Raw genomic sequence first — 15,996 nt, 5'->3', positions numbered from 1 at the left:
AATAACTTAGACCAAGGAAAATTATTTATAGTACTCCCTCGTTCAGTTTTACTTGTCCACTTTTGACTTTGCACACCCCTTAAGAATTAATAAATGACGTATACATTTTACCATAATACCCATATTAGTTGGTATATAGGCTCAATATATTTGGAAAATGAGTAATTAATGGTAAGGGTAAAACAAAAAAAATAAAATCTGTCTCTCTCTTGATAAGCTAAAGTGGACAAGTAAAAGTGAAAATTTATTTTTAGTATAGTGACAAGTAAAAGTGAATGGATGGAGTATTAAATTTCACATCGTATGGTATAAAAATATGGGTTCTGATGCAACACTAACGTGTTAGAGGTTGAAAATAACTAGATTTTCATTACAAAGGAGAAACTTTTTGAAGAGAACTCTACTTTATAATAAGTATCTGTGAAAGTGAATCAAACATCTGTACCGTGCAAAGAAAAGAATTTCCAAAATAATATTGTGATCCGCCACTAACAAAAAATTATGAAAAGAAAAAGAGAACCCATGTTAACAGGATCACACCAAATATAAAAAAATTCACTATAGAAAATTTATAAGGGAAGTATTGAAATACAAAACAAATGAAGTTGGCTAACACAATTTACATATTGGTATCAGATAATATTCCAGAAATTCCATAAAGCAAAAAAGCAAGTGATTCAAACCCAACACAAAGACTCAATATACTCAAAAGCACCAGCTGCCCTAATAAAACAAAGTTGTTCATCCGCACCTTCATCATCACAGAGCTTCTCAAAAGTCTTGTTTATAAGATTGTACCTTATGGCCTTACAATCAGCAGGAATTGCCAGAACCAAAAATGCATCCTCTTCTCTTCTACCGCGAACCAGAGATAATATCGCGAAGTTATAATAATCAATTTGATCAAGATCAAGATAAGTACTAATCATCCAAGAAAAAGAAGTAGCAAGGTGTTCAAGATCAACCCTGTACTTAGCAAACGATTCGGAATAGTCCCTTTTCATCTCGTATACATCCGGACTTTGGGAAAAGAACTTTTTATAAGGTGCAAATGGTCACAAGATTCACCAAAATAGGTAATGGTTGTTTCTTGATCATCTGGAAAAGGTGGCATTGGCATAACCCATAAGCTCTCAAGATCAAGATTGTAACATAAAGAAGTCAAGTTCCCCATAGTGCTAATCCAGTGAATTGATCCGTTCCAGTAAACTCCATTGTAAAAATTAACATCAGCAATAAATGGACCACCTGATAGTCTCCATGGACCTGTTTAGGGTTAATTTTATGTGTGTTCATTAAACTTTATCGACTATAACAATAAAGTTACAGAACTATTGTTTGTCATATTCACTGAAAATTTATACGTTAAAACGGTGAAGTGAATAAACTTTATCCACCGTAATAGTAAAGTCATAATGTATTTTCTGTCACGTGCATTAAAAGATTCTGAACTTTCGCCCACTGTAATAGTAAAGTTAACTTTACCCGCTATGATGACCAAACATACCGATCAAGATTTTTTGTTGTTATAGTAGGTAAGGTTTTATGATTTATATTATAGCGAAAAAAGTTCACTTATTTTGATCTACTACAGAAAACAGTTTTGCGACTTTTGTACTCCTATTGTAAAGGTAGAGTTTAGTTACTTTAGTATGACCTAAAATTAGTTACCTAAAATTAGTTATGTAACTTTACTGTCATAGTGGGAGAGTGACGTTGAGTGACCATATACGAAACTGACCAACCTGTTTCAGATGAGTAAATTTCAATCTGATAATGCTGAGGAGATGACACGGAATCACGAACACAGACTGCTTTGTAATGAGGAGACTTGGCAGGGTCAAAAGCTAAACTTATACCATGAATCTTGGAATTTTCAGTTCCAAGAACAGATTTTGGAAGTACGGAGTAATGTTTTGTAGTGGGATTGTAAACATAGTAATTTCTTTTAGCTTGGCGAGATCGGGAGCTGGAACACAACAATAGTCCATTGCAAGATTGCAGAATACTAATGCCAGAAGGGTCCTTAGTGAATTTGAGTTTCTTAAATGGTGGATTTGTGGGGTTTTGGCTATCAAAATGGACATAATCAAACTCGGGCTTTGATGAAACGGAAGCAGAAGGAAAGAAAAGGCCTATTGCAGGATTTGTGTTTGGGTGACAAAGGACAGAAAATTGTGGATTAGTAATGAGTGAAAGCCAACGCTTGGATACTGTTTTAAAACGGAGAAGTGATCGTATAGGTACGCGTAAAAAAATTTCAATCAAAAGATCATCGATTGAAGCGACAATTTGAGCTGGTGATGGCTGCTCTAACTCTGTAATTTTGGGAATCTTGAGTTTGATGCCTTGCATTTTTAGTGACAGTAGTAGTTTTTCTTTGCTTCAGTAAGAGTTGCTGTTGATGGCATATTTAATATCTACATATAGGTAAAGATTGCTTAGCAAGTTTCATCATTTCATTAAGTGGACCGCAACTTGTGTATGCATTGAAAAGGTCAATGATGTGAACAGATGGCCAACTTCTTATCTTAGCAAGTTTCATTAAAGATTGCTTAGCAAGTTTCATTACTTTTCTTGTTTAATAATCAGCATGTGTAGGTATTGACTTCAAGAAAAACAATTTTTTTGACAGCCACATCCAAAAGTGGATATTCCTCAGCATTAAGGGTATTCTGGCCACCTCCAAAAGTGTGATTACAAGGAGAAGTTAAATTACAAAGCTCCTAAGAAGTCCACTATCTGTACTTCATTATCTATACATTGTTCTTTACACCAAAAACTTAGAGAGGTAATGCAGTTCCATTTGATCTAGCCTAAAAAATTCTTTCATTTCTCTCCTTCCATATGTTCTGTTGTAAATTGTTGTACAAAACACGGAAATAGTAAGAAATTCTTGAAAGCACCGAAGGCATGCATGGATAATTCACCCGGTATAGGTGTATCCCCCGGGATTCAACTTAAGGCACTTTCTAGTCCATAATAACCCACCTATAAGAAGAACTAAAAATAGTTTTTTGTTGTCTGTTTCAACAAAGAGAAAAAGACTTAATTTATAGTCTTTTATGGATAGATGAACGTTGTAGGGTACATTGAAGGGTAAAGCCACTAACGTCATTATATAATTAATGATAAGTAAAGAGTCAAAAATCGAGTACATATAGCGTTAGGCATCAGTTAAAAATCACCAAATGAATGCCTTTTTAAGTCAAACATTTGCATCAAATGTTTACTGAAACGTAAAAGCAAACAGTAAAATAATAGTATTCATTTTGAGATATTAAATTAATTGTTTTTTCTTAACAATCCCCCACATATCTCAAAAAGAATATAAAAATAAAATAAACGATTTTGCTGGGTTTTCACATATAAATATAATGCATCGAATCTGGTGTCGCGTAGACTATGAACCAGACCTAGACAAAATAAGATTATATTTACAGAACAATTGGTGAAGTTTACAACTTCTATGAACCAAGGTAAGCTCATGGTCTTATTATGTCACATTATACTCGCACAATTTTTGTCGTTATCGCGGTTTTGCGCTAAGAGGCCATGCGCGTGTCCTGGTATTCATGAGTGCTCTAGAAATACGCACAATTTCATAGAACGCTGCCCACCCACACTCATAAGACCCATCTAGATGCTATAAAGGATATGGTAATGGATTAAGAGTTTATAACTCAACCTCACTTTGCCTTGAATATTGCTTAGTCGCACACATAGGAAGGGACATGATTTAATAGTGCACCTTCGATCAATCGATGACTTGTTATTACCCATATGAACCTAATTCATGGGATCTCCAATCACATAGGTTGGGTTACCATCATTGTTGATCTTCTCAAGCATAAGTCCCATTCCCCCTCGTGTTTCGATTATCAATTTCCTTTGCAAAGGTTTAGTCGAGAAGGATGGTTCATTTCGACTTAACATAATCTATGGAAATAATTCCATCTCTTAGCATATGTTTTATCACATTATGTCTCAAACGTATGTGTCTATTTTTCCCATTGAAAGATTTATTTTTCGCTATAGCTATCTTGCTTGACAATCACAATCATAGACACGAAGGTGTTGGTTTTATTCCTATTGGAATACTTGCTAAGTTTCTCAACCACTCGGCCTCAATTAACGTTACCAGGCTCCAAAGCAACAAATTCGACATTCCATAGTGGATCTAGCAATTGTAGTCTTGCTTGTTACTAAACACATAGCCACTAGTAGATTTTTGTCTCATACAATACGAGATCCACATCATCAGCAACGACGTCCACTATATTTAATACGTAGTTCATTGTACCTCTCAAATATTTCAAGAGCCTTCTTAATGCATTCAAGTTAGGATTATAGTATATCTACTCAATCTACACCTTTGCATAAGCTATATCGGGTCAGTAAAATTCATCAAATACATTAAACTACCAATAATTGAGCATAATAATTTTGGCTTCTTCTCCATGATTCTTTTTCAATTGACTATTAGAATCAAAGTGTACAAAAACCGTCAAAATTTTCAAACGTTTTTAAACCACATAATGTCCTTGAGTCAAAATCAAAACATCATTGTCTCTAATTATTTTCATGCCTAGAATAACACTTGCTTCTCCCATATCTTTCATGTCAAAATTTGAAGACAAAAACTTTTTGGTCTCATTTACTATATCAAGATTAGAACCAAAGATAAGCATGTCATCCACGTAAAGACATATAATAACACAATGACTATCAACAAGTTTTGTATAAACACATTTGTCTACTTCAACAGAAGTAAAATCATTACTTAACAAAACTTGATCAAATTTTTCATGCCATTGTTTCGAGCTTGTTTTAAACCATATAAAGACTTTATTAATTTACAAACTTTATTTTCTTGACTGAAGTTGTTCCATATAAATTTTCTCCTCTAAATCACCATTTAAAAATGCGGTTTAACATCCATTTGGCGAATAAATAATTTGTGAATAGATGCCAATGCAAATAAAACACGAATAGAGGAAATTCTAGTCACAGGAGAATAAGTATCAAAATAATCAATATTTTGTTTTTGAGTAAAGCCTTTAGCAACAAGTCTAGCTTTATATTTATCAATAGAACCATCAGGATTATATTTCCTTCTGAAAATCCACTTACAACCAATGGGTTTAGATCCCGGGGGTAAATTAACTAATTCCCAGGTATTATTTTGTAAAATGGAGTTTATCTCAGATTTGATGGGATGCGTGGAGGAAAGAAATTGTTTAAAAAAGTTAAAGGATCATTATCAACAATATAAGTGAAAAAAATCATTACCAAAAGATTTTTCTATCCTTGTCCTTTTACTTCTCCTCAAATCCTCATTTTCAAAATCATTTTGGAGAACAAGAACACTAGAAGTACTTTCTTTTTGAAAAATAAGAACACTATTATCACGCTTTAAAGGAAAAATATTCTCAAAAAACTCAGATTTTTGTTTCTACTATCGTGTTGCGTTCAATCACATCACTATTGATTACAAGAAATCTATATGCAGGCATAACCAACAAACATACAATCAAAAGTCTTGGACCCTATTTTTCTTTTCTTAGGGTCCTTCTAACCTTTACACCCCACACTTTCAAATATTTCAAGTTAGGAGGATAACCTTTCACAATTCATAAGGAGTTTTTCGGATTTCTTGTAAGGAATTCTATTTTGTAAATGACAAGCACACATAAAATAGCTTCACCCCAAAGATTGTCGGGTGCGCGCGTGAGCTAACAAGCATACAATTCATCATTTCTTTTAAAGTCCTATTTTTCCGTTCAGCTACTCCATTCGATTCGGGTGAGTATGGAGGAGTAACTTCATGAATAATTCCTTCCTTTTCACAAAAATCATTAAACAAAATATATTCTCCACCTATCGAGATCTTCTTTTTTTGATCTTAGCTTTATTCGATTGATTTTGATTCGTATACAACAAAAACATTTCAAAAGTGAACAAATATACCCAGTATATCTAGAAAAGTCATCTATAAATGTGACCTTTTACCTCCCCTAGTCATAGTTTGTTTCAAATCTCCCAAATCGGTGTGCACTAAATCCAATAAATCGGATTCTCTATGTGATTTCTTAAATTGTTTAGCCTCTACACTTATCAATACTTGAAAAATTAACATTCGAAATAAGTCCTTTAAAATGCATTTTCTTAATATAAGATGAACTAACATGTCCAAGTCTAGCATGCCATAAATCAAAAGAATCAATCAAATAAGCGAAGTACTATTTTTTTTCCATTCAATGAGAAACATTAAGTGCAAATAAACCATGGTTACAATCACTAAAACATTATTTTTTATTAAAGAAACCATATTGTATTCAAATAAAACCTTACAATTTTCCTAATAATCCCACGAGAGACCAAATTGGCTTGGATATTAGGAACATGCAATACTTCGATCCAAAGTTTTCCCGGATGAAGAAGAACTTTTCCTTTTCCAAGAACTTTAGTGGTTCTTGAATCACCAAGATATATAAATTCTTCTCCTGTAAGACATAAAATTATTTTATTGGCACAAATATGCCTAGTAGCACCGAGTCTATTACCCGATCTCACATTGATTTCAATGTTCTCTCGGAAATGACACTTAAAAAATAATATCATCTACTTTATCCAAATTAATTTTTGATTCAACGGGATTGTCAATTTTCCCAAAAAATTTCCTTGGAAGTTCTATTAATAATTTTGGGCTTGTAACCATGTTTATTTTCATTAAAAAGAGTAGAGATATACTTACCTACTTTAGAATTCCAAAAGTTGAGTAGTTTAGCAAAGACAATTATAGTTGAAAGTATAACAAGAGTAGAACCTCCAACACCAACAGTTTTACCAGCCATCCATGATTTGTAATCACAGCAACAAGTAAATGTCCATCCGATCACGTCACTAATCTTGTACACTTCACTCTTGGATACACCATAAAGTATCAAAATCATCAAGAACATAAACAAGACTTTCTTCGACAAAATAAGGTTAAATTTTCCGTGCTTCATGATAACATTATCCTTAAGATTGTTGTAAATTGTTGTACAAAACACGGAAATAGTAAGAAATTCTTGAAAGCTTGAGGCGTGTCGAAGGCACTGTCCTTAAGGATAATTCACCCGGTATAGGTGTATCCTCCGGGTGTTCTAGTACAAAACTAGGAGCTAGAATCTAACAAAGATTTCACAAAGTAATAACCCAGCAAAAGAAATATAAGAAGAACTAAAAAATAGTTTTTTGTTGTCTGTTTCAACAAAGAGAAAAAGACTTAATTTATAGTCTTTTATGGATAGATGAACGTTGTGGCTGTTAAAGGGTAAAGCCACTAACGTCATTATATAATTAATGATAAGTAAAGAGTCAAAAATCAGTACACCATATAGACGTTAGGCATCAGTTATAAATCACCAAATGAATGCCTTTTTAAGTCAAACATTTGCATCAAATGTTTACTGAAACGTAAAAGCAAACAGTAAAATAATAGTATTCATTTTGAGATACTAAATTAATTGTTTTTTCTTAACATGTTCCACCAAGTGCATGCTGGTACAGTTTTCCATCACCTTTTTTGACTCTTGCTCCATCCCCTTCTGATCCAGCAGCTCAGTAGATCTGTAGTATGTTCTGGCATTGTCCATTCCTCCCTAGCCAGACAAATGAAAAGTACCCAGATTTGGGATGTCACCTTACAGTGAAGGAAAAGGCGGTGGTTAGTTTCAGCTGCCTCCATACATAAAGAGCATCTAGATGCTATGTGAATTTTCCTTTTCTGAAGTGCTTCATGAGTTAGACATACCTTTCTCACCACCAACCATGTGAAGCATTTCACCTTGGTTGGTGCCATAATTTTCCATGTTTTTCAGGGGCTTTTGGCCTTCCTGGCATCTCTGATAAGCCTCTCTTATATACTCTTGTTACTCCCAAACGCACACGCAAGTATACGCGGTCGTACAAGTAATATAGGATTTAAACTCCAGATATCATATCTACAGGGACTTATGATTAACTATTAGCTAAATTAAACTAATGCTAATTATCTAAATAAGAAATAAAATCCAAAAATTGAATTTATCAACTAACTAAAAAATAAAAGAAAATAAATAATGAACTTCAACCAAGAAAGATCGGATTTTTATCGGAGAAGAGATAGATCTAGGATTATGACCACTAACAATCCAGTTGAGTCTTCCAATTATTATACCTATTTTATTTCCTGGGTTACTAGTTGAGGGATTAATTGTAACTTTATGAAATTCTTTCGATCTACTCACAAGCCTGTAGATACTACTATAAGGCCTATATTTCTATAGTCGCCAGAGGCAACAAGAACGCATTTACTTCTCCGTAACCAACTAAGTAGGGCTAAAGGGTATATTTCTATCCTCAGTAGCGAAACGATTAAATCGAACAAACTCTATTTATTCTTATTATGTACGTGAATTCCCTCTTTCAAGTCCAACTCACGCACCACAGATAGTGTCTAACTATTGACCAAATAACCAAACAATTAAGCACAAGAATAAATAAGCAACCCAAAGATGAAAATTCAATAGATATAAACAATAATCAAACGTCAACTTTCATGATTGTGTCAAAACCCTAGAACTAAAGAGTTTAGATCCACATAGATATGGAGGAAAAAACAACAAATCATCCAAATAAAAACGTAAAAACAAGTACTATAGAGAAGAGAAAATAAAACCATGTAACTACGGCCTACACGGTGGTTTCAAGCTCTCTCTAGGTCTAAAGTTCTAAACTAAGGGTTTCAAGTTATCCAAAGTTATGTGAAAATCCTGTCTTATGCACTATTTATGGGTGTAGGGAAAAATCCCAGACAAAATAGCTGAGTCCAAAACAAATAGGAATAATTGGGATCCGAAAATAAAATGCACAGCAAAGTCACCGTACACGTCGCTGCCAGTAACGTCTTTCCAATTGCAATTCACTTTGTATCTTTAACTTCATTTAGTACTTCAAATCATTTTTTTCCGCGGATTGCCCTTCTTTTGGGGTGGCGTTTAATTTTTGACCCTCAAATTGGTGGTCTTTAATATTTTCCCTTCGCTTAACACCTAAGGGTCCTGGGTTTGAACCCAAGCTCAGTCAAAAAATAAAAAATTAAAAAATCGCAAGGCATAAGTTGGGATTCCTGGGGCAGATGTTGGATTCGCAAGGCATAAGTTGGACCCCAACTTATCCAACTTATGCCTTAAGACAATCTTCTGCCTTAAGGCCTTACTCTTTTTTTTTTTTTTTTTTACATGGATTGCCCTTCATTTGGGGTGGTCTTTAATTTCTGTCCTTTAAATTGGTGGTTTTTAAGTTTTGCCCTTCGCCTAATACCCCGAGATTGTGGGTTCGAAACCCCAGCTCAGCAAAAAAAAAAAAAAAAAAAAAAAATCGCAAGGCAGAAGTTGCAAAATTCTGCCTTTGCAAATCTATCCATGCAAATTCTGCCTATTTGGGCTTTAAGGCAGAAATTTACAAATTCTGCCTGAAGGGCAAAAGTTAAAGACCATCATTTTGTTGGGCAAAAATTAAAGACCACCCCAACGAAGGGAAATCCTGCCAATTGCCCCCTAACTTTTGGCCAAAGTTAGGCCTTAAGACAGAGATTTGCAAAATTCCAGCAATTTTTTTTTGGCCTTAAGGTAGAGTTTGAAACTCAACTTATGCCTTGCGATTTTTTTTTTTTTTAAACTTTTGACTGAGCAAGGGTTCGAACTCGGAACCAAGGGCTTTTAGTGAAGGGCAAAAATTAAAGACCACTAATTTGAGGGGGAAAAATTAAAGACCACCCCCAGCGAAGGGCAATCCGGCAAATTGCCCTTTGATGATTGCACTTTAATGACCAAATCATTGTGTCATCGTGACGTCTCCCACTTGTCCCCCTTCTTTTTCTCCTTTTTCTTCCCCTTTTTATTCATATTTGCTCCAAATCTCTTCATCTTTCACATCGCTTTATTCCTACATGTTAAAATATAATATTAAGCACAAAGTAATATAATTAATACTCAAAAGACAATTAAAAGTATTAAAATGTGAGGTAAATAATGAATAAATATATGCATTTTAGGACGAACACCAACTCTAATGACTGAGAAGTGTCCATCTTCCTCATGTCTCCATTTGATGAAGTCAGGAACATTTGTTGTCCCTGTGAAATTCCCTATCCTTCCTAGCAGTGCAACCGCCCTTTCCACTTCCCAATCATTCAACAATCTCCTGAAAATGATGTTCCATCCCTGTAACGTCCAGATCTCTTCTATTGTAGATTCTTGATTGTTGCTTATAGAGAATAAGCTTGGAAAAAGCCTGCTGCAGGTGTCCTTGCCCATTCCAATTGCTCCCTCCGTCTCAATTTATGTGACACCATTTGACTTGATATGGAGTTTAAGAAAGAAAGAAAGACTTTTGAAATGTGTAGCCTAAAACAAGCGTGTGGTTGTAAATTATCTTATAAAGTTAAATTGTTTCTAAATATAGAAATGTGACATTCTTTTTGGGACAAACCAAAAAGAAAATGATGCCACATAAATTGGGACAGAGGGAGTATCTATCAAGAAATACTATTTATGAACAGTCATGTCGAAATATTTTTCTATTCGTATTTGTTATGTTTGTCATTGCAACTGCAATATAGTGAGACATTTAGATGAAATGCAAATTTATGCCTTGGATTTTCCTGATAAAAAAGAAATGAAATGCAAATCACCATTTACATGCAAACTCAGTTGATGGATAGTGACTTTTTCTATATATATATATATATATATATATTTTTTTTTTTTTTTTTGATGAAGTATGTAATTTCATTGCTGGCATCAAGTAGATGCATAATAGTTACAGAAGTAGAGTAGCAAAAGGAACTTATCATCTTCAGTACATATCTAGTTAAGAGCTAAAGAGTTGATAAAGTGCAGAAAGGTAATACGGGAATCTACTGGGGACAAATAAATCTAACTATACACTTTAGTGAAGACATTACCCGACGGGAGGTGATGAAGCCTCATGACCCATGGAATAATGAATTCATGCACTATGGTGTCTACTTAGTGGGACTTATTTTAGTAAGACGTGTATTATAGAAATGAAGATGTTCATATGGATGAATTATCTTAAAGAGTAGACAAGATTAAAAATGAGCATATATTAATGAGAGGGTGTTCTATCTCCCAAGGCAGGGATAAGGTCTACGAACACTCTATCCTGTCCAGACCCCACTTATGCGATTACGGTGAGTATGTTGTTGTTGATATTAATGAGTGGGTGCAAGCAACACACAAAGAAGATAAAATAAGATGTCGCTTGAAATGACTTGGTAACGTCCTAGGTGGTTCTCCAGATGCACCAAATTGAAATTTGATATATGATGGTTGAAAGTGCTAAAAGGGACATGGTAAACCTGTGGTTGGAAAAATTAGTTGCGATGGTGCTCACGTCCCTATGAAGACAGGCACAGATAGTGTTGCAGCTACTCCAAAGATGAGGAAGGAGTACAATGAGACTGACCGAAAAGTTGTAGAAAAGAATTACAGAGCAAAGAAAATTCTTTTTTACGGTATTGGACCTGATGAGTCCAATCATATCTCGTCATGTCAATCCGCAAAGGAGATTTGGGATGCTCTTCAAACTGCTAATAAGGGAACTAGTCAGGTAAAGCAGTCCAAAATAGACATGCTTACAATAGAATATGAACTTTTCAAGATGAAGATGGTGAGTCCATTCATGACATGCATACCAGGTTCACCTCCATATTCAATGAACTCCACTCTCTTGGTGAAATCATTCCAACAAACAAACTGATCCGTAAGTTACTCAGTTTATTGCCTAGTTCTTGGGAAAGCAAAGTGAATGCTATTTCTGAAGCCAAGGACTTTCAAACAACGACCATTGATGAGCTCATAGGAAACCTCAAAACATATGAGCTAAAAATAAAACAAGATCTGGAAAGAAGGGAGCCAAAGAAAGAAAATAACCTAGTCCTCAAGGCTGCTGCTAAAAGTGACTCAAGTGATGATGAGTCAGATATGGCATATCTCACTTGTAGATTTCAAAAGATGGTCCGCAAAAATGGTGGATTCCAAAAAAAAAAAAAAAAAAAAAAAAAAGCTTTAATAAAAACCCCAAAGGATATGACTGCTGTCACAAGTGTGGGAAGCCAGGGAATTTCATCAAGGAATATCCTCTCCACAAGCAGGACTATCACAAGAGCAACATTGACAAAGCAACAAAGAGGAACCAGGTCCTTAACATGAAATTCAAAAGAAGAGAAGCAACTGACAACTTTGGGAAACAGGCTGCGCTTCCTGGGGAGATTCCTCCAGTGAATATGAAGATGAATATGATCTAGGTAATACATCCATGATGGTTGTCGACGATGAACCTTCAGCATATGACTCAGTTTTTGCACTCATGGTGAAATCTGATACTGACAGTGAACAAAATGAGGTAAATTTTCTTGATGTTTAGACAAACTTGAAAAGTTACTCTCAGAAAAAATTGGTGTCATTAGCAAATGTGTTAATCGATGGATATCATGGCCTCATTAAAGAAAAAGGGGTTCTAACTGAAGAATTAGTGAATTAGAACAAGAAAGAGATGACATGGTAATTTGCATCGTATACTTGAAGGAACAGGTTGATGAAGTAACTAGAGAAAATTCTTTGCTAAAGAGCCAAATGAAAAATAGATGGATACATCTTCTAGAGGAAAAGAGGAAGCTAGTAAGATTCAGCTTGAGCTTGAGAGTGAGCTTAAGAGAACCAAAATGGGTCTCACTACTGAGCTAGAAAAGAATAAGCAGCTGTTATACCTTGTGGTTTTATACATTTAGAATCGTTATATGTAAGTTATCTCAGTTTTGGACACCGGGATTTGTCTTCAAAGTTATATGAGGTTGGATAGGCTTAACTTATGCTTATAAATGTTTAAGTTCATGTTTGATAAGTCATGGAAGGGTTACAGAATAAGTGAATCGAAGTAGAAAGGTTCATCAAAAGTTGTTTCTGGAAAATATAAGATATGGACTGTATAAGTGAGATATGGTCTGTATTGTGAGATATGCTTATTTAAGGATTTTAAAAATTTCCAGAGAAGAAAAATTTTGGGATGGAATTATACAGTCCATTGTACGGACCTTATAATTTTGTACGGTCAAGGGGGTGGCCATACAATGTTATACGGGCAAGAAATACGGTCCATATTTTCTAATCTGGGTGGATTTTGTTGATTTTATATATGATGACCCCTCTTCATTTAAATCATTTTAAAACATAATCTCAAGTTCAAGAGAGCTCTAGAAACCTCTTCCAACATATTTAAACACATTTTCAAGCATAAATCAAAGATCAATGTGAAGTTATCTTGGAATTGAAAATGTTCTTGAACTTCGAGGTAAGATTTCATCTTAGTTTCATGTTTATGAGTTATGTCGTAATTATGATAAGGTTTGAAGAAAAGAAAATGGAGAAAATGTCATAGGATGTTGAGTTGAAGTTGTTGTTATAGATTGATGATGAAAAGAAGTTTTGGGATGGAATTGAGTATAATTTGTATGTTATTTTTTGGCTATGGTATTATTGATGTTTTTATTGTTGTTGGGAGTTGTTTAGGAATTAGTGGAAGTAGATGATATAGGGGAAATGCTGTCCGATTTTTGATTAGCTTACCAATTAATTTAGTTTGACCTTATGAGAGTTTCAACAACTTAGCCTTAGATGAATCACCTTGAATGTAGATTTGCAAGTTCGGGAGGATAGGCATCGAGTAGTTAAGGAGATGACAAGGTATGTTAAGGCTGTCCATTTCTTTCTTTTTGGCATGGACCTTATGAACAAGACGTACACATAACGTTAATCCATAATGATTCTACTCTTAGAGTTAGGTATGATCCATTTGATTCTTGTTCCATAGTGTTATCTTCGGAAAGTCTTTCCTTAGATCCAGTATGGTCTCTAGAGTTACTTGTGCTCTTTTCATGTCTTGAATTGCATTGCATTTATATATATATATATGCATATACAAACCTGTGCCCTTCAGGTGCTATATGCGTGTATATTATGTTTTTTTTTATATATATGTATGGGCTATGGGGAAGGTGACAGCGTTATATATGCACTACCACCTGATCAACTGGTTATATGATGATACGATGATGAGTTGGCCAATATGATATGATGGGATGCCCACAGTGGCTTGAACGACGGCATTACATACGCATATATATATGACCTCATGCATGCATGCACATCAGTTATGTGCATCATTGGTCTAAAGAGGCAGGTCAGCCATACAAATTGCATTTATTACGTCTTATGTTCTCTTATGTTCTCTTATGTCTCTTTCTTGTTACTCTCATGCCTTACATACTCAGTATGTTGTCTGTACTGACGTCTCTTTCTTGGAGCATTGCGTTTCATGCCAGCAGGTGCAGAAAGACAAATTGGTGATCCTCCCCAATAGGTTGCAGTTCAGCTGACTTTGGAGCACTCCTCTTGTTACGGAGTTGCTGTAAAGTGTTGGTATGTAATTCTTCTGTGTATATACGGTTATGTCGGGGCCCTATCCGAACTTCTTTATGACAGATGATCTAGTAGAGGCTTGTAGACACTCATGGTATGGCTAGACACGGTCTATATACTACTGTACAGTTTTGTTCCGTTTGGTTTTATAGTATATTTTTATGGGCTCATTCCTTGTCAGTATATCTCTTATACGATGTAGCAGATTTCTATCTTGTTTCTGATTATAGTAGGAAAGTGTGTTAGCGGTGCTCGGCAGGTAAGGCCCGGGTTTCCGTCATGACCCTTCAGTTTGGGTCATGACAAATTTGGTATTAGAGCAGTTATGTCCTAGGGTTGTCCACAAGCCGTGTCTAGCAGAGTCTTGTTTATGGTGTGTAGTGCATCACACTTATAAATAGGAGGCTGCAGGACATTTAGAAAAAATCCCTTTCTTTCTCATCTTAGATTGTGCGATAAAGCCATGTTATGAGGACTCCCTTTTTCCTGAATGTGGGTTAATGATTTCAGTAATGCCTGTGATGAGAAAAGCTTCAACGGCCCAGAAGGGCAAGTCAGTGGCAGGTAGGAGAACTGAAAGGGTACCACCGGTAGAGGTTGAGGAGGGCGAGTGATAACGTCCAAATCCACTCCTCAAAGAGAAAGTATACACGATCGTCGCAATATAATTTACCCAACTATGAGTCGGGGTCGATCCCACAGAGAACAATATACTAGGCGATTTAAATAAGTAAGGAATTATTGCTTTCTAAGCTAAGCCAAACACTTGATAATATATTGGTTTTTGATTTAAAAACGAACAAAGCTAAAACTAATCTAGAAAGAAAGTAAAATAATCAATGGCCACAAGAATGGGTACAAAGGAAACTACGCTCAAGTAACGATCCAATGTATGTCATGATTTACAAATAATGGTGAGTTTATATTACTTAGCCTCGAATAATGACTCTAAATTAGCTTCTTCCGAAAACTAACTAGACTACCTAATTGAATATCCCTAAAGCAATTAGGAGCATTAAGAACACCTGAATATGGCTACAAGTGGTGTCGCCTATCCCTAGGTCGATTTCCATTAGATGAGGGTTAACGCCCCAAATTCTTATTAATTATTCTTTCCCAATCTCGAGTTTGCCTCTTCCAAGTTTAAACTGAAATAAATGGGCGAGTCCTAGGGTTAGCAATTCCCTTAAGAAACATTAAAGTACGAGAATAATTAAAACAACATTAACTCACTTCTATTAATTATAAAATCATTCAACACATAAGCAAAACAAAAGATTCAATCCAAACTTAAATAATGTATACTTCCATAAACAAGGTTCAAGTATTGAAATGAAATATTACACACATAAATATTCAATAAATAGCAAGAGATGAAGAAATGGGCAAAGAATTTCTTATTGGGTGCCTCCAAATCTTCTCTTCCAAAGTGTGAGGATGAAACCCTAGCTCTCCAAGACTTGTG

The 15,996-nt window shown here is 34.9% G+C and overlaps 1 protein-coding gene across 1 annotated transcript; it reads right to left on the bottom strand.

Moving 5' to 3' along the window:
• Positions 1-291: 291 nt before the first annotated feature.
• Positions 292-10,346, bottom strand: LOC132066432 (F-box protein At5g07610-like). The gene is given in 7 exon segments (XM_059459745.1): positions 292-1,018; positions 1,021-1,266; positions 1,746-2,383; positions 6,350-6,506; positions 6,758-6,926; positions 7,569-7,649; positions 10,098-10,346. Coding segments are annotated over 7 exon segments (1,881 nt in total). The 3' UTR covers positions 292-677.
• Between the last annotated feature and the right edge of the window lie 5,650 nt (positions 10,347-15,996).

This window comes from Lycium ferocissimum, chromosome 8 (assembly GCF_029784015.1).
Source record: "Lycium ferocissimum isolate CSIRO_LF1 chromosome 8, AGI_CSIRO_Lferr_CH_V1, whole genome shotgun sequence".
Classification (NCBI taxonomy): Eukaryota; Viridiplantae; Streptophyta; class Magnoliopsida; order Solanales; family Solanaceae; genus Lycium; species Lycium ferocissimum.
This window is presented reverse-complemented; position numbering and strand designations above follow the sequence as displayed.